The 20,037-nt window shown below is 42.4% G+C and overlaps 1 protein-coding gene across 2 annotated transcripts in view; it reads left to right on the plus strand.

Moving 5' to 3' along the window:
- RASGRF2 (Ras protein specific guanine nucleotide releasing factor 2) overlaps positions 1–20,037 on the plus strand; it is a 2,022,215-nt gene that overhangs the window by 1,984,862 nt on the left and 17,316 nt on the right. For both annotated transcript variants that reach the window (XM_085632406.1, XM_085632407.1), the window contains exon 26: positions 18,434–18,502. In XM_085632406.1, the coding sequence (XP_085488532.1) occupies positions 18,434–18,502 (69 nt within the window). The remainder of the gene's footprint in view (positions 1–18,433; positions 18,503–20,037) is intronic.

Here is a 20,037-nt window from a genome sequence, read left to right on the forward strand (position 1 = left end):
CAACCAACTCCTCTGTCTGAGATTTCCCACATACCATACACGTTACTCCCTTCCTTTTTTGCTCCACTTTGAGTCTGTGTTGCATTTCTTCCCAGCCTCTTCTTTCAACTCAATTTGTTTTGTTTCATCCTACTTCCTACTAATTTTCACCTTTCTCTCATTGTATTCTTGAATAAATTCACACTGTACATCACTCAATTGACCCACAAGTTTGTTTAAATCTTTTTTTAGATTTTTAATTAGATTGCTTAATTAGTCTAAAATTATTGGAATACGTTTTTAAATCTTCAGTTTCAGGAAGACCTTCCAAGGAGTTGCTGTAGACCGTAAGGTAAGGTTGTAGAAATTCTTGTTCCAGGAAAAAATAAACAAAAACATTACAGGATAAAGAATAGGTCAGGGGAAGCTGTATATATGTTACCACTATGAGATACAATTGGAAGAAATGTGCAAATGTAACAATTACTGACTCTCATAATACTCGAATTATCAGACAATACATTTGAATAAATACTCTCTTTAAAATTTCCCAAATAATATTTATTTATGTGTTAAACTTGTGTCAGATAGAATATGTGGTAGTTAACTCTACCTTCTCATTTGTAGGTGAATCATACCCACTGGTGAAATTAAACACAACAGTAAACCAACTAAAAATATACTATTCTAATCATTAAGACTATCATTAAAATTGAACAGTGTCTTTGTTTGCTAATTGCCATACTTCTGCTGTCAAGTCTATAAACAAAATTCAAAAAAGTGAAAAATCCACAGGTAAATATGAGGTGCAAAATCTGAAATTAAAAAACTTCCAAGAAAACTTACGTTTTTTAAGTTCAGGTCATTGAATTAGTCCATAAATTGTAAATTAAAAGAAACACTTTTATCTTCAACTGAATACCCACAGCACAAAACAAACTAGACTATGACTATGAATACCGTGTAACCCTAAAGGAAAAATTAAAAAATCTCAAAATATTCACTCTCAAAATTCAGTTCAGGAAGTTATTCAATATCGGTCTTTTTCAAGTTAATTTATCAATGTTCATTGCGATTTCGTCTTCAAAAGTAACTTGGCCATCTGTAAATTCAGTGACTTACGGTTCATCATCCTCCGCTAGATAGGACCATACAGGAGATGCATAATTTCTATTTGGCACTCTTACACTTGCTAATCTTTTGACTGCTGATTGTTCACTTTCACTGTAGTCAGAATCTTGTTCCTCTTGTTCTGGTTCTTCTCCTATTTTCTGTGGTCTCTGTGTTTTCTCTTGTTTCTACCTCTCCCAGGTTCAGGCCACTATGTCCTTGATGTGCTTTCTCATCTTCATCTTCACTTGCCACATGAGTCATGTATATGCCATGAACAATTTTATTCTTTCTTTCCAAAAGAAACTATTTTCCTCCGAGGGTTTTGGAAACTCAATTTTCAGCTTCACTCCTTGTTTCCAAGTTTATTGACATCCTATCTGAGCTGTCTGTTCTTGTTCTTGATTTTGAATCTGATTGAGGTCTTCTTGTTCTTGATCTTCACCACGCCCCTCTGGCTCCACCCAGTGAACTCAAGTTTGACAATGTAAACCAGCAGTTGTAGTCACCAATTCTTCATCTGCAGTCTTCACATTTTTCCTTTGAGATGCATGGATCCATTGTGGCAAACCTCCACATTTAACAGCAGTGTTCATCACAGAGATCACTTGATAAGGGACCTTCCAACTTGTCTCTAGGCAGGTCTTTCAAGCGTGCTTCTTCACCACAACCCAGTCACCAGGCTGGAGATTGCAGGGGATGGCACAGTTCTTTTAGCAAGGTTGCCATGTGACTTTATGAGAGACAAGATCAGCCAGACCCTTGTTATGTTATGTTAAAAATTATTTATAGAGCGCGCGTTCACCAATTGGTTTCTTGGCACTTGGCCTAGGATAGCCTGGAGCTTTCTTAATCTGTCATGCACTTGATTTAATCGTAGGCTTGGGCAAAAAAACAGGTCTGAAGAAGCTCTCTGAATTTCATGAGGACCGTACATGCTCTGATGTTTGGTGGAAGAGAATTCCAAAAGCCAGGTGCCAACACTGCAAATCTACAGCCACCTTGAGCTTCAGTTTATAAGTGGGTGTGGCTGGCAGATTCATATATGATGAGCGCAGGTTGCGCGTAGGTCTGTGCCTTTGAATGAGATTGGAGATGAATTTAGGACTTGGGCTATGTAGGGACTAAAAAATCAAGCAGCCCACTTTAAAAGCAGAGCGTTGTAGAATGGGAAGCCAACGTAACTTCCTCATAAGGGGGGAGACATGTTCCCACCTGGGTTGCTGAAAGATCAACCCTGCTGCCTGATTCTGAACTAGCTGCAGTCTCTTAATGCGATACAGTGGCATGCCAAAGTATAACGAGTTGGCATGGTCTAAATGGGAGATCACCATGGCTAAAACAGCCTGTATTAGTGCTTCTCTCATGAGCAATCTGCTAATCTTCCTTATTTTCCTGAGTTGATGATGGCAGGTCGAAGTTACCAATGTGATTTGGGTTTTTATTGATAGGTCGTTGTTTATTATCACCCCAAGATATTTAGCTGAGGAAGATGGAATGGGGGCGCGCCCAACTCTTTTGGCTAGAACCATGGACTCCAAGGGTTCTTGGTGCCTCCTAACAGGATAGTTCTGTCTTATCCTGGTTGAGTTTCAGCAGACTACTATTCTTCCAATCCCGTATATGCAGCATGGTGGCTTGAAATTCTGATGCCGAGTCAGGGGAATTATTGATGGCAAATATAAGCTGTAAGTCGTCCGCATAGTTAAATGTGCACACCTTTCTGTTTTTTTAAGGACTGAATCAAAGGAAGGAGGTAGAGATTAAATAGGTGAGAGGATAGTGAAGAACCCTGGGGTACTCCGCAAGTTACACTCCTTTTGGGTGCTGTGAAATCAAATAAGCGGACTGACTGGGAGCGGCCCTCCAAAAAAGACCGTATCCATCTAAGAGCTGATCTCTGAAGACCAGTGGCGTGGAAACAATTGCTTAGAATGTCATGATCGACCGTGTCAAATGCCACAGACAGGTCCAACAGCACAAGGGTCTGAGGGGATCCGTTGTGTATTTCGTTCCGGAGTGTGTCCAGGACAGTCTGTATGACTGTCTCCGTAGAGTGGGCTGTGCGAAAACCTGCTTGGCGGGGATTGAGAAATTCTGACTGTTCAATGAAGGCACATAGACATCTTGCTACATGAGATTCAAGTACTTTGGCCAGATACGGAAGCAGCTAAATTGGACGGTAATTGGTCAATATCTCAGGGTCAGCCCCTGGTTTCTTTAAGAGGTGAACAATAATAGCCTCCTTAAAGGCTCTCGGGGCGCTGCCCTGAGTCACTGACTCATTTAAGAGAGAGAGTGCAGGCTTAGGAAGTAGGGAGAAAACCTCTTTTAGAACATGGGGTGGGCAGCTGTCCAACGGGTATCCTGATTTTACTTTGGACAGAAGGTCCAGTAAGTCCAGACTATCGCTTGCTGTAAGCTGCTCAAGAGAGAGGGGGTTTTCCGGTTTAATTGAGGGTGCCCTAGGAGTGGTGTCCTTTAAAATACAGACCCTTGCGGTAATCCAGAACAATGTCATCTCTTATAGATACACGGGCAGCTGAAGGAAAGCAAGAAATTCTGATGACCCTCCCCATCTGTACTTCAAGGAGAGAGTCCTCTCTTTTTATGTGGAGTATTCCTAATTCTCATCATTACAAGTGGAAGTGCATATGTCCATTTAAGTGCTGTTGAGGCACACACCTTTGCTAAGATGCTCCTCAGTGTACTGTTAACATTTTCTGCAACTTCTGATGTTTCTGGTCTGTAACTACAATGGAACTTCTGTTTAATTTATAAGGCGTGTGTAGCTTCATCACTTTACTTTTAAAGTGTGCACCTTTATCTGATTCTAAAGAAGTCAACAAAGTGAATTCAGGGGTCAATTTCCTGATCAATAATTTGCCCACTGTCATGCTACTGTATCGCCTAATTCTGGAGTTTTCCAACCACCTTGAGAATAGGAACACAGGGCCAGATGTAGGTAAAGTCAGTTTGCGAGTCCTTAATAGCAATTTTTACCGAATCGTTATTAAGGTCTCGCAAAATGGAATGTATGTAGGAATCGCAAAAATAATTGTGATTCCTTAATATTCCTTAATTGCGAATCGCAAATTGAGATTCACAATCAAGGAATACCTTCTCATTCATTCCTATGGGCCAAGAGGCCCATAGGAAAGAATGAGAGTTGTGCATGCAATTTGCGAGTAATCAAGAAGTACTCGCAAATTGCGTGCGCAATTTCAAGGGTGCAAGGGTTCCAAAAGGACACCCTGTTGCACCCCTGAAATGTACATGTGTGTACATGTGGCGTACATACATGCCCTAAGGGTATGTATGTGTGCCACATGGCACTTTGAAAAAAGCAAAAAAGTGCTTTTTTAAAGGAAATCACGAATTACCACCAACTTGAAGTTGGTGGTAATTTGTGATTCCTTAAGGCAATATCGCAATTTGCGATGCCTACTAGCATAGCATTTAGGGAATCGCTAATTGCGATTCTCTAAATGCTTGTGCACAATAAGGAAGCGCAATTTTTGCGATTCCTTATTTTGCGAGAGGGTATTTGCCTACCTACATTGCACACAGCCAAATTGTGATCGCAATTTGGCTTCCTACATCTGGCCCACAGTCACTAAAATGTATCTCATGAACACATATTTCAGTGAAATCTACTGGAATTCTAGTAAATGGTCCCTCAGACTTGCCTATGTGACTCATATTCACAATGTTCTTTTACCTGCCTCGATCCGCTGGCAGGTAAAACAGAGCTGACACAAACTCTTAGCTAAAGATCTTAAGTGTGGGTTGTATCAGTATTCATATAAGAGTCTAACCATTGATTCCTGATCAATTTGAGTAGGGTCATGAATTAACCTGGGCATTGCAGATAAGTTCATATGAGGCAGAGTGTATTGTTTTTCAGCTGTTACCCAAACCTCATTATGATCTTTTATACAACATGCTGATTTTGAAGAAAAAAAGAAAAAGAAAACAACATGCTGATTCCCACATTCCCCTTTTGTCTTCTGGTGGCTTGTCCTGGAGCTCTTTAGGTTCACTCAATATCGGGACTGAAGTTAACAATTCACAATGTAATTTACAGTTTTAGATTGCTCTTGTTCTTTTAAATTGAGTGTAACAGATTCATGTGTACAATATTTTGCTACCTTGTCAGCAAACCTGTTTCCCAAAAGTACCATATTGCTTCCACTTTCATGGAAAACCCACTCGACCACTGAAGTCTCTTTTGGTTGCTCTAATGCTTTTAGCAAATTCAAAATATACTTCCCATTGCTGTACCAGAAGATGTCATGAACTCTTTTGTGACTTTAATTGAACTGACCAAAATCGTGGACCTCCCCAAAACCATACTGGCTGTCAATGTAACTCATAATACTTAATCCATCAGACAAGAAGCATGCTCTTGTTAGCGTACTTAACTCTGCTACTTGTGTTGAAGTTTCATCACAAAAATATGATGCTTCCATGGTGTTCAATATGGTGCAGCATACATCTGCTGCTCACAAGGTACCAGGATAGTCTCTCAGACAAGAACCATCCACAGAGTTTAATCAGCCAGTTCAAGTGGTGCATCTTGTATGCCTAGTTTTGGTTTAGTGCACAATTCTGTCACAGCAGTGCAATCATGATCACATTCCTATTCATCTCTATCTGCAGTAAGCAAAAGCATTGCAGCATTCAAAGTATTGCATCTTCTGAATGAAATGTTATCAACCGATAAGATTGTTTGCTCATATTTGGTTCAAGTACAATTCTGCAAGATCTCAACTGAATGAGAGACTGACACAATAAGAGTGTAATCCATCATAATTCCTCTGCTTTACTGAATTGCCAGACAGATTGCTGCTACTGATTTTAATCATCCAGGAAGCAGAGCAGTAATTGGATATAACGTGCCAGAAAGTAAGCCACAGGTCTCTTAAATTCGCCATGTTTTTGTGTAAGGGGCGACAATACTCATTCTTCTCTTTCATGACAGAATAAGTAAAAATATTTCTGGCATTCCTGGATCGTGGGTACTATAGTGTTTATCTCTGAGCTCGAGAAAGGCACTCATGCATTCGTCATCAAATAAAACTGGATAACTTACATCACTATGAGTAGGCTTCAGTAAAGTCTTTGTGATCAGGGAAAGGTTTGGAATCCACTGTTTATAGTAGCCAACCCTTCCCCAATACATCCTCACTTCTCTGTATATGTTGTGGATTTATTCTCAGGATTAAAGACACACGTTTTTGGACACTTTTAATATCCCTTTTTATATATGGTGTCTGAAATAGACAGCTTCTTTCATACATCGCTGCATTTTTGTGGGAGGTACTATGTCTGCAAGATGGTTCAAGAGTTCATCGTACAAGTTTCTTTTGTTTTGGATGTGACCCTCAGGCCATCAATGTACTGCACCAGCACTGACTTACAGGGTAGCTTTTTCCAAATCTTTCTTTAGAATTTGGCTACAGATTGAAGGGTTTTCCATATACCCTTATGGGATACAACACCACATGAGTACTTTATTTAAAAATATAAATGGGAATATGAAATAAGATCACACCAGAACCTGTGCCACAGAACAGCATGGAAGTACAATTTTATGATTTTGTGACGATCCTGGTCCACCCTCCATTTTCCCCTCGTTTTAAGCAATGACTGGCAAGTTGAGGGGCACTTCTCTTAAAATGCCCTGCTTGAGTATATTCTCGATCCTGGAATTCCTTCCCTCCTCTTCTTCCCGTGTAAGCTTGTACTGAGGAGTTGAAGGAAAAACTAAATTTGGTTTCACTGTAATTTTCACTGGCTCTGCACTTCTAATCAATCCAATGTATTTGCCTGTAAAATGCCCCACCTTCTCTTTACTGTGTATCTTAAATAAGGCTTTAGTAATTTTTGTTGAGATCTGGGAACAAATGTACTTTTGACTCTTGTGATTTTATTTTGAATTCAGTGTTCATCTAGTGTGCAATAAATCACGCAATTAATCATGCAGAGAATGTTCCTGACTAACACATGACTTGTGTCACATATTATGACTTCTTAATTATTTTCAAGTGGTTCAATTTTACAGCAATATTTGTTGAGACCTGATTAGTAATCTTCTAATTGCTGATTCCAATAGCTTGAACTTCTCTTCCAGAGAGGGGTAGGTTTGAAACCTCCATGAAACGAACTGTAGCACCTGTTTCAATTAAACTTGATACTGGGTGACCATTCACCTCACCTTTACATGAGCCACTATGATCTACCTCTAGTAGTGTAACAAGCATTCAATCCTCCTCCCCCTCATGCACTGTCAATGCGACTGATTCAGCCCTGTAGGAGATCCAAATGCCTTTGAAATCTGGGGAAAATCAATACTAATAATGAAAAGGGCTTTGTTGAAAACTAGGGTTCTGTTGAAAATTAGCCCATTTATTTTAAATGTTTTGCTGGATCACTGGAACTATAAGCTTATTTGCATTGAATTGCCACTAATTCTGCCTGTTCTGCACAGAAGCCAGTCGGGCCGCAAAATCATTTTGAATTTGTTATGGATTCTGTTAACATTTGCGTTTCCATTGCCTAAGGAGCGCTTTTCTTTAACATGTTAATTTTCACATTCATCCTATTAGTTATTAACAAAAGCTCTACCTCATCCTTGAAGAACAACAATCAACACAGTATGTCCCTGCACCCCTACACCGTGCATGTTTGAATTTGCACTATCAACTTAACCAGATTCAAAACGCAAATCGATTACCTGATTCTTACCATTTTCTGAAAGTGCTTTGTCTGTGCATTCCTTCGTTTTTTTACTTCAACATCTTCTGCTTTGCATGAAAGCGATCACTACAATACTTCGCATAGTTGAGTATTTCATCACTACTATTAGTCTGCCAACATATCATGCTCTGATACATATAAGAACCAAGCTCCGGAAGGAAACCCAATACAAAAGCAGATACGCATTTACTAATGCCTTTTTGGTTGTATCATTGACTGCGTTATGCTTAATATAAATCTGCCAATTCACCTCTTTCGCCTGGCCTTTTTGTTTCAAATGCAGAATCCCTTCCTTGTACTTTTCCTTTACTATAGCAGCTGGACCTTTATGAGCAAGAACTCTTGAAGGTTCTTCCATTGTCCATGCCAAAGCTGCTTTGCACTCAGCCCACAAATCCTTCAAAACTGTGATTTCAGACAATGTATTCAAATCTATTTAAAGCACATTTGAAATTGTCACTAATCTCTCTACCTCCGTATTGTAGGAGGCTGGCTCTGTATATACTATACCAAAGTAAGGTAAAGTGTGCACAGAGTCCAGGAAGTCTCCAGAGGTATAGCAGAGGCTAAATTCGGAAGTACATACAGCTGTCTTTGCAGTAGTGTGGGTGAGCAGTCAGGATTATCCAGAGGGGGTGTTAAGCATTTATTGTATTCACTCACTCAAGCCTGATGGCACACACTCATAGACAGAATCCAAACCAATTTGGTAAGTATAAAAAAGTTATACTTATATTTTACTTCTAGAACCAAGCAGGACTTGGTACAGGTAGGTAAAATATACTTTCAATTGTAAACCTTTACACAGAAGTGCAATTTAAGATGGATTTGCAATTGTTAACAGTTTGGTATATTGTCAAAACTCAGATAAAATTGCATAGTAATTACTTTTTGATTACTTTGACTACTGGGGGTGGTATACCTAGATACCCCACTGAGGTTAAGTAATACTTTTCTTGGTTTAAGTTATACTGACATTGTTCTCCATACAAAACAACAGTTCAACACTTCGAACATTTTAGGCACAAAAACTCTTAACAGCGGTTCCTATGGGAGAAAAATGATTATCAGTTTTTACAGGTAAGTAAACGTCTCACGAGTGGGAGTTTTGGGGGTTAGGACCAAGATTCCCCAAGGTATAGGTAGGCACTCAAGTTGCAACACCAGGGGCACTGGGGCGGCGGGGTGCAGAGTGCCGGGCCTACTGTTAGCCAGTGGGGCTAAGGGGGCCTTTGGTTAGGGACTGCTTAATGAGCAGGCCACTCAGGTGTGGGAGCAAACAGGCACATGAATCAAAGCAAAAACCGGTCGCAAACGGGCAGATTCTCAGAATCTGCCCCTTTGCGACCGGTATTTTTGCATTTGGGATGCATCATCCCAAATGCAAAAATCGCAATTTAAGTAATCTCTAAATTGCGATTACTTAAATAGCGATTGCATTTAAGGAATCTCAAATTGAGATTCCTCAAATGCAATGCTTTAAAGTTAAAAAAAATTGCGATTTCGCTAATAGGGGGAGCAAATTACCATGAAGTAGATCTTCATGGTAATTTGCAAAAACTTTGAAAAATGCACAGTTTCATGTTGCGCACACACATGCCCTTAGGGCATGTGTGTGTGCAACATATGTGCACAGATCAATTTCAAGAGTGCAATAGGGTGTCATTTTGATACCCTTGCACACTTGAAATTGCATGAGCAATTTGCGAGTACCTACTGGTACTCGCAAATTGCTCATGCAATCTCCAATTCATTCCTATGGGCCTGGAGGCCCATAGGAATGAATGGGACGGCATTCCTTAATTGCGACCCGCAATTTGCGAGTCGCAATTAAGGAATGTGTAGGAATCGCTATTTTTATAGCGATTCCTACATGCATAGGCTTTTGCAATTCCTTAATTGCGATTCCTTAATAATCGCAATTAAGGAATTGCAAAAGCCTATGTTGATGCATGTGCCAGAAAGCTCTTGGGGTTAAGTTCAGCACTGCAGGGTCCAACAATCAGCACAGGAGCTGCACCACCAGCGGCACTGGGGAGGCCGGGTGCAGGGTGCCAAGAAGATGTCGGGGACCTGGTGATTCTCAATGAAGACCCTTGATTTGGCAAAGTTGCTGCAGGCTCGGGCAGGGAGGCTTCCTGAAGAGGACCACAGGCTGGAGAGGTAAGTTGGGTTCTTGGGGAATGCCTGGATACCGTCGGTTGGGCCATGCAAGGCCATGGGGCATCGGGTGCAGGGGTGTCTTTTCGCGTGGTGTTTTTTTACCAGCTCTGGTCACGGTCGGGGTGACCCTTCAGGTTAAGGCTGAAGGAGTCATCTTGAAGCTTGAGGGAGGTTGGGGATCACCATATCCCAGGTCAGGATCACTGGAGAGACCTCCTCATGGTGTTGGGCCACTCGAACTCGGGCCGTAGGTATAGGGTGCAGAGTGGTGCAGAATCACGGAGTTGCTGGAATCTGGATTCTGGTCTTGGAGTCCTTGTGGAGCGAATCCGGTGCTCACTGGAGACAGAGTCTGTAAGATGAGTGCAGGGCAGGTCCTCCGGGCTCTGGGGGGCAGCTGGACATGCCGGTTTCTTTGCTGTAGGCAGGTCGTAGTCAGGACAGGCCGGTAAGACTGTGGCAAAAGCAGTAGGTGTCCTCTTCTTCCTTGGTCAGCACTGCTCTTCGATCCTTCTTCTTTCTTCCTTGAATCTGAGGCTGCAAGGTTCAGAGTTGCCTCTAAATACTGAAATTAGAGGGGTTCAAAGGGGTGTGCAGATTGGGACCAGTTATGCATTTGTGATCGACTTCCTATATTAAGGAGATAAAATGTGTATTTCTTCATTTAGAACAAGATTGAGTAGAGACAGCATTTTCTCCAGCAGTTATTATGAATTTGATCAGTTATTGAAATTACAGTAAAGGTCAACCTAAATTCCACTGGGCCGTGCTAAATAAGGCTACTTTGTTTTATTTCTGAGATTTAAAGCTATGCCACGTCAAATGTGAGTAATTCATTCAGTCCTAGCTGCGGAGGAAAGATGGCAGCCAAATGATCCACAGCTGCAGAATGGTTCTGCCCCTAAATTAACTAAAAGCACCTCACTTACAAGTCTTTCATTTTGTATGTTTTGGCAGAAAAAAATAAAACAAGAAGTGAATTAGTATCTAAAACTAGTATCAAATTGGGTGACATAGTTCATTCGAATAAGGTAGCATCTGTAAAAGATATCTCCTGTCAGCCTCAGCCCCACACTGCAATTGAAGCAGCATTGTTGGTAAAGTAGGGAGCAGAAGTAAGAAAGCTGCCCTACCTTGGGCCCACAAAAACAAATTGTTGGTCTCCTGCACGAGGGCTCTGGTGGAGCCATTTGTGGTGAGGTAACCAGGATGGCAGGATCTGCTGCTTGAGAGAATGATTTGGCATGCCAGTGTGCACCTGGCAGTTCAGCCAAGGAGGCGTTGTTGGCTTTGCTTCTTGTGAACAAGTCAGTTGCCCCCAGGTTGTCTCGCTGTAAATGATCCAATCATCTATCATTAACCAGTAGGATGCCATCCTTGTCAAAGAAGCAAGGACAGTGGAAGAAATGTCACCCTTCCTTCACCCTCTACCTCCCTCAAATAGAGTTGGTGCTATATTCTTAGCTGGTGACTGGGACACAGAAGTCTATATGTATCAAGACACTCCTGAGGGTGCGATACTCTTAAAACTGTTAGCTTTCACACACAATCCCTCCATAAAAGGACCAGTGGAATAATTTTGAGGTGGCACTGCCATCTGCTTTGGAGCCTTAGCACTCTACAATTTAAAGTACAGGATGTTGTAACAGCAAGCTGAGAGCAGCACAGGTTTAGATAAGGCTTCTCTGGTTTTACACCCTGAGATCTGCAAGAATAGAACCAAGCTTTATTATGGGGGTCAAGGTAGGGTAAGAAAAGGGTCGACTAGTAAGCGAGGTAAACCACATTGCATCAAAAAGACAGTAGGGTCAATACCATGTAGCCTTTGGGGTCGGCTTAAACACACCAGTAGTACTAGTGTGCAAAACCTTCACCACAGAGATCCAGAATATGTTCATTCCCACATAGCCTGTATGCATTCAAGCTCCAGTAACACTCTGATTCGAGATAAGCGGCCTGCAGGGCACATTGAGAGGTAGATTGAAAACCCCATTGACCTTAGGAGCGTGTCTGAGACTAATATGATTTTTAAAACGATTTCTTTCTACACTCACATTTGTTAGCCCTTTACCTGTGATGAGCAGCACACAGGAGAGGCAGGATCAGTGATGAATCAGGACAACCGCATGGACTGCATGAATGGTGGTGGTAAAGCATTCATTTGAGGTCACGTTGTCAGCAGATTATCATCTGCATCAATGCTACCTTCATTCCTCATGGGATCACAATTGATTTCAGAGAATCCACTCTCTGGCACTAATACAAGTATTACTCTAACTTTGCCCTATGAGAAAAGAGGTAATACCATTAACAAGGGATACTCTCTCATGATGAGCCTTCAGTCTACTCGGTGTTTAATATGTGCCCATCCAGAAGAGACCCTGCATTATTATAAGGCTAGTGACACTCCTAATTTGTAGACTCTAGCAGCAATTAGCTAAATTGCAAAAGTCTTTAGAGCTCACCTCAAGGACAAAATGGAATGTTATAAAAATCAATTCAGTACTTGCAATGGGAGATCAAAGACAATGACAATCAACATTTAGGAATCACCTTTGCATTCTGTGTATCAAAGAGGCAAGGGTGGATAATGACCCTAGTTCTCAAGGACTGCAAACAGCAAGGGTCCCTCTAGTATCCTTCTTGATTGCAGAGGATAGGATGGCTCCTTTCTGTAAGCATGATGCCACCCAGGACTGTAGTATGGGTGTGAAAAGTGTAAAAGGTTTCTGTAAGAAGGTCCCAGTTGGAAGGAAAATTCCAAAAAGGGCAGGGAAACCCCCTTTGTAATATTGTTAACTCTTGACTGTAGTTAATGACTGATAAGAAGTTGAAAAGCAAGCCTCAAAATTACCTGGTATTAAGGTTGAGAAAGAGCCCAACTTGAGGTCTTCAAGAAGAAAGAATCCCAAAGAAAACCTGCTGCAGAACAAAGGAGCCAAAATCAGAGAAAAAAGGTAACTAAGGGGCCAACGCAATATGTTGCAATGCTTCCTACTCTAGCCCAATCCTCATTATATTTGATTTAGGCAGCAAGTGATATCAGCGGAAAAAGCTAGCACCATATTGGATTTGGAACTTCAGGCAGCAAACACTTCAAAGACAATCATCTATGTTGAATAGACGTAGAGAGAAGTGTAGTCACTCCTACTCTTTCAGGGGAATTGTGTTTCCCCAAAATGGCAGACGAAGAAAGAAGACCCTAAGTTTGATATCCCCGTACTTCCAAGCTCTCCTAGCTACCTCCTGCACGCAGAGCTTCACAATGCTTATGGCATGCCCTGCAGAGCGGTCATGGAGATGTTGACACTGGCTAGGCTAAGCACACTATGGGTGTGTGAATGAAAGACATGTTGCCTTCTCCTCTCATGACGCGAGCCACGAGAACACACCACTGCCATTTATTCCTATTCTGTGGTATAAAAATAGTCAATTTATAGAACAGCTTTTTCAGCTTGCCCTCTCTGACTTGTTGGAATTAAATTTTGATTTTCAGATACTGAACCATGCTAACCAACAGCCATGGACCCTAATTGTTTATTTTCTAATAAGATAAATGATTTATGATCAAGCTCACCTGCTTAAGCACACATAAGGTGAAGGGACTTTTTCAGTTGTGTGCTTGTATTTCTGCCATGCCACCGTGAAGCAGCAGCTGGCGTATTAAACAGATAAACAGTCTTCTGCCTACTACATGCACCCAGGATTTTTTTAAAGAATCTGTAGAGTTGAGAATCTTGAAAAGTGGATTTCTTGTGTTTTTCGCACATAAAGGGTACTACTTGCAGGGTCAGAAAAAAATAGGCTTTGGCACCAAAATAAATGTGGCCCACATTAGCAAAGCATAAAGCTTAAAACCGACACAACCACTGATCTGTCAGACCAGCCCATCGGGCACTGCCTGACTTCCCTATAGGTCAGTCCAACCCTGGCTACTTGATTCATTGTTGAAAGGAACAAGGTTTAAATTGCAATGCAACCATTAAAGTTGATCCTTGGTGGTCAACGTAGAGTTGGCATAAGACCATTTAGTTGTTCCTCTCACGCTTTTCTGTTTTGTGTATTTTCTGTATTCCTTCATACTTAGTCTAGATGTTATTAATGATTTGTTGCAAAATAGCTCCTTAAGGATCTAGGTAATTTTACTTGGGCGTTATGGGAGGGGCAGACTCAGATAAGGGATAGGAGTAATACTGCGCTCCATCTTGCGGACAGCTACATCAAAGAAGTTTTTTTCAGGTGGATGAAAGTGGAGTGAATGGGTCTTGGGGACTGGTGGTTCACTTGAAAAAGGAGAAAGTGAGTAGGTTCTTGAATATTTCTGACTGATTACTGCATGGTATTTAGAAGTAATGATGTTTAAAATATTGGTTATGTCAGTGATCTGTACATCATCACATGGACTTGTTAGGGTTTGAATAGCCCGAGAAAGTTTCAGTCAGTCCAGAAGAAATTTATGGCCATTCGGCAGACATTGTGCATCTAACCAAGACACACATTGCATATATTTATGAGGTTCGCTTAAGCCATCTGGATTATCAAGTCATTATCTTCACCAGTGCTTAATTTGTAAAAAAATAAAATAAAATAAGCTTCAGGGCCCTTGTCAAGAGGCCACTGCAGCTTGCACCACCCATTGCCCCTGCCACTACTGTCAATGACAGGACCAACACAACTTACCATACATTAAACTTTGGCCAAACACAGCCGAGTTGGTCTTAGTGTTTGACCTAAGTCTGCACACCCAGTCTTTTGGTCACACACCCCCCACAGCACAGTTTAAAGGGGATCAAAGGAGGTTGTGCAGTTTAACATCTCCTACAAATATTTTGTTGCTACGCTTTCCAAGATTTTGCTGCGATATAGCTAACTGGAGTTTGGACAGTAGTTTGCCAGATGTTCTGGATCCTCCATGATGGTTTCTACAGGAACAAATAATGAGGGCATGTTTCAACGATTTTGGAATGCACCCTTTAGAAGTGGAGGCATTGATTATTTTTACTGTATCTACTCTGAATGAATTATAGATGCTTCTGAAGGCCGATGTTACCCCAAAACAGGATGTCCTGGTCAATTAACAAGCAAGTCAGCTCATTGCAACTACTGAAACAGCCATGTTTCTCAAAAGCTTTCTAAATGAAAGGTAATCAGAAGCCAGCCTCAGGGTAGCTTGCAGGGAATTCAACAGTTGGTGGTGTGCTAAAACAAAGTGCGACTCCCAGCACGATAGCACCTAAAACTGTGAACCCAGAGAAATCTGGTTCCAAAAGAGTGAAGAGTGTGTGAGGATAGATACAAACAGATCTTTGTGAACAAACAAACTGGTCCAGTACCCTTAAGGCTTTAAAATCCAAACAGGGTGCCTTAAAAGCACACCTCTGCCAAATAGGTAGCCAGTGGAGCATGAGGAGTAAAGATTTGACTTAACCCCTTCAGTGCCACTCCCTTTCCCCCTCCTGTGCCGGGCGTTGCACTAGTGGGTGGGGTTCATGACGAGATAGTCTCGTCATGGGCACAGCGCAACCGTGCTCCATGACGAGACTATCTCGTCATGGGCACTGAAGAGGTTAATTCCTCCGAGAAGGATTGATACTAACTCGAATTGCTGCACTCTGTACTATTTATAGCCTGTCAAGATGATAAGCTGGTAGAACTATATAGGAAGCTTTCGCTTAGTCCAGGCGGGAAGAGATGAGGTCATGGACCATATTCCTATGGACAGAGATAGGAAAGTGTGGGAGGTTTTTGCGGATGGCCTGAACCAAGGTAAAACACTTAAATGCTACCTCAGTAATTTGTGCTGAGAATGAAAGATGAAAATTAATTTACACACGCGCCTAAATTGCTGGCGCAAAGAGCAGGGGCAGATAATGATCCCAGCTGTTCTGGCAGCCATTTGGAACACCAGCTAGGACCATTGACTCCAAAGGGAAGTATCTCAGTTTTATCTGCATTGAGTTTTAAAAAGCTGTGTTTCATCCACTCAAAAATAGCTGACATACGGGGCGTGGCTAGGCATCAAAGCAAAATGGCACTCTAGAGTGGAGCTCCCACTAATGACAATGAATCCTCCCTAATCCACCAAGATCCTGTGTAGGAGAAGAACATGGCGGCTTCAGTAACCCCTCAAGAGGACTCAGGGAGTGGATTGACGCTTTGCGAAGCCTGGATACTGCCTGTGCAGTAGACTGTGCCCGGCCGTCTTGGGCGAGGCAGCAAAGAGACTTTGGGGGCCGCGCTGGGAGCCAAACCTATGCCTGGTGTGGCCAGCTCAGTTTCTGTGCGGTGGCCATATGGGTCAATGGAGAGAATGAGAGGACTGCTGATATTCTTGCTCATGTAGGGACCAGGAGCCGGGGTATGAGAGGCCCGGCCTGCCCCTGAAGATTTGAGCCCACTGATGTGGCCGTAAGGTGAGTGGGTCCGAGGTGTAGGGCTGAGTCGACAGTCGGAGTACGGACAGTGATCTCCGGGCTATGTGACAAGGTATTGGAGACATGGCTAAATGGTGCAGATGGCTTAATGGCTCTTATATATAACCCTTTAGCCTACTCATTATAATCCTTTCACTGCTGATGTTCTAGAGCCTTGCAGTGCAGTTTTGCAGTTCTCAGCTCTTCAGAATATCAGCTAAGGGTTTCACTTTGAAAGATTTTTTAATCTGAAGCTGAGCTACTGTGACCATGAATGTAGGTAACCAGTCATTAAACGCACATATGTCATCGGATAAGAATGATGACGCAATAAGAATGGTAGCCTATAAGGAAGATTACAATTTTGGTTCTGTGACCCTATACCATGGTCTGGCCAAACATTCTGAATTTTATCTGAGCAGGAACATTTGATACTGGAGAAATCCAACTACTAAATGGAACTAGAAAATGATCACACTAAGTAACTGGTATGCGGTCGGACCAAACAGGAATCCAATGAGTAGAAAAGAGTCCAAAATATGTCCTGCCGGATCAGTAGGCTGAAAACCTCTTTGTTTCAGACCTAAAACCTGAAGCACCTTAATAAGTTTCGGCGTATTTAATATCCTTATTCGCGAAGTGGAAGTTTAAGTCTCCCAGCAACTGGAAGTTAGATGATTTCTGAATGAACGGTGACATATACTTGGCTACATTGGCCACAAAATTGGTCTTAACTTAAGGCGGCCTGTATATCAGGGCCCCTGTCAATGTAAATGTGTCATTAACCTTGATAGAGAACGCTGAACATCTACAAACAGAAATTGGTTGAGCCTTGTTAATAGAACATATCAAAGAGTCCTTATAAACAATAGCCACTCTCCCACCACTTATGGGTGTGTGTTCAAAGATTTTGAGATGATATCCAGCTGGGATAGCGAGCGCAATATCTGGCGCAGCGAAATCATTGAGTCAAGTCTCAGATAGGAACAAAATATCCGGTTTGTAATCAGAGAGTAAGTCTCAAACATCAGCCTGGCGAGCCCACAAGGTGTTAGTCGGTGGGGATAACATGACTCCAAGTGTGGGGCTGACAGAAAACGTGCAGTGAATACATTACTCCTGTCCTGCCCCAATAGAATGAGGCAGGAAACAGGTACAACAATGTTCACATTTGCATGTAGTTCTTCAGAAGTATATACATATCTGGATTCTCGAGAAAAAAGATAATCAGGGATAGTGCTGGTTGTGACCTGGATGTAGAAGGGCTTGCCTTTGGCGTGGATGCGCTGCAGCTTGCTTTATATGGGTTCTCATTACCCTGCACACGATCAAATGGTTGAGAACTAGACCGCCAACTACCACAGGATAGAATGCAGAGAGTGGCTGCCACATTGGTAGTAGCCTACACTCTTTACGCACTCCACAAGAAGGGTGACGCAAAAATCAAAAGAAACTTTGTGACCAACAGTAATAAAAACAATGTAGAGGCTCCAGGTCAAGTGTCACACAAAAGACAAATGATCTTTGCTGAAAATAAACTGCTAAATAAATACGCACAAAATAGTTTGTATAGTCCATTGTTTGCTTGTGAATTTAATTCCAATTGTGGTCACTTTTCGTTCGACTGTGAAAACGTGCAGAGATTTCAAGCAGTGCTCTCTGTCTCTCTTCCTAGGGTTAAGTTTCATAGCGTGTGTGATTGTGATGGGTACTATATCAATTGAGTTACTTATGGTGGGCTTTTGGTGGCTTTTTGGGTTGACTGTACAACGAGAGGCCCCACATTTGAAGGGGGATTCTGAGATTTAAGCTAATATCATACCTATTATCTCTATCTACTGTGCATATACCAAGGTTCTGAGTTTTAATATATTGCCAAGATTTCCATTGACATTCACCTGAGACTAAATACTGGAAAATAAGTTGCATGGCAATGTGTTAAAGTTAATACAGAACTGTAAGAAAACCTTTGTACATAATATGTTTTCTGTGTATTTGTTCTGTAGATATCACACATTATCCGTGAGATACGCCAGTTCCAGCAGACACCATACCGAATAGAACATCAGCCAAAGGTAAGAACATAGGGATGTGTTCGCAGGACTTGAACTCGTGGGTGTGTACAGGCGTGTGTGTGTTCAAGAATACAATGCTACCACCAGTCCAGTAACTGTGTTGTGTTACAGAAGCTTACGTTGGTGCTGCTTGTAGTAACCATGTTTTAAGTTGGCGAAGTGTGGTGAATGTCTCTGCCATACAAAAGTCAAAGTGACTGCCAATATCAAGCAGTCATAGAAGCAGTACACATGGGAGCTGTGCAAGAGGGTGGATCGTGCAGGGTCCAAGAAAGGGGAGCATCACAGGGTTCAAGAAGGGTTGCAGCGCAGAGTCCAAGAGGGGGTGGTGTAGGATTCATGGGGGGAGATACAGTAAAGACCAAAGCGGGGAGCAGCACAGGGTCGAAATAGGAGAGCACAATCAGCATAGGTCCCAACGGAGAGCAGTAAGCAGTGCAATGTCAAAGTAGGAAGCAAGCAGTGCAGTGTTCCAGGGGGCAGGACAGAGTCCAAGCCAGTGGAATTCCCCAAACCCCTAGCGAAACCACAGACATCACCCCTTCCCAGGACCTCTGCAACAAGCTTGGCTCTTACCTACATCTGAAAATCAAGGGCCTCTATGACAACTTCATCGACCAGACACCTGATTCTGATAGGCATCCACTCTACAATGTACTCTACAATTACTTCGCGGCCACTACTACGACTTACCATTACCATTTTCAACTTAGCAGAATCTTTTACTTCGCATGATTAAAGTTTGCATGCTTCTACTTAGCATATACCATTACCTAGCAAAGTCAATTACTTTGCTGACTATTCACATTGTTGTTTGGAAAAGGAGGAGCTTCCATTTCCAAACAACGACATGCCGCTCTGACGACGCCTGAAGCAGGAGAAGAGAGGAAGCACGGTGAAGCGAGGGACCACGAGGAGAGAGAGGTAAGTGGGGCAGTGTAGCCTCCTCAGGCCTTGGGAACCCCCCCTGCCCCGGAGCCAAATTTATTTTAAAAGTGTAACGGGGACGCACGTCCCCTCCCTGTGCCAATATTGGTCCTAGGTACCCCATCCCCCTGGGCCTGATACTGTACAGTGTCCTGCGGAGCACACCCTGCCTGTGCACTCCCTGGCAGTGAACTCAACTTTGCTCCTGTTTGGCGGGAGCAGTTCGAAAGTGCTGCTCCTGCCCAGTGGTAGGAGCAAAAGAACAGTGCCAGCTTCCACCAACCACCCAGTACGGTGCCAGCTAGGGAGCCGACTTAGTCATAAGGTGCCCTGGGGCTCCACAGGGGCAATAACTTCAAAAAAATATATGCCTGCTTCCTTCAGCACACAAGATGAGCACCGGCGGTTGCCTGCCAGCGTGGGGTTGGCTGCAAATTTCATAAAAACAGAATCGAAGAGCAACCTAATGTACATTGTCCCCGGAGCAAAATCATTTGGCAGGATGTTTTTCATTCTGCCATTTATAAAACACAAGGAATTTCACTCACTACTGTGAAATGTTCTCCAGTGTAGAAAGAAGGGAAGGACTGAGCATCACACCGTGCTGA

This window comes from Triturus cristatus, chromosome 2_1, assembly GCF_964204655.1.
Source record: "Triturus cristatus chromosome 2_1, aTriCri1.1, whole genome shotgun sequence".
NCBI classification, from domain to species: domain Eukaryota; kingdom Metazoa; phylum Chordata; class Amphibia; order Caudata; family Salamandridae; genus Triturus; species Triturus cristatus.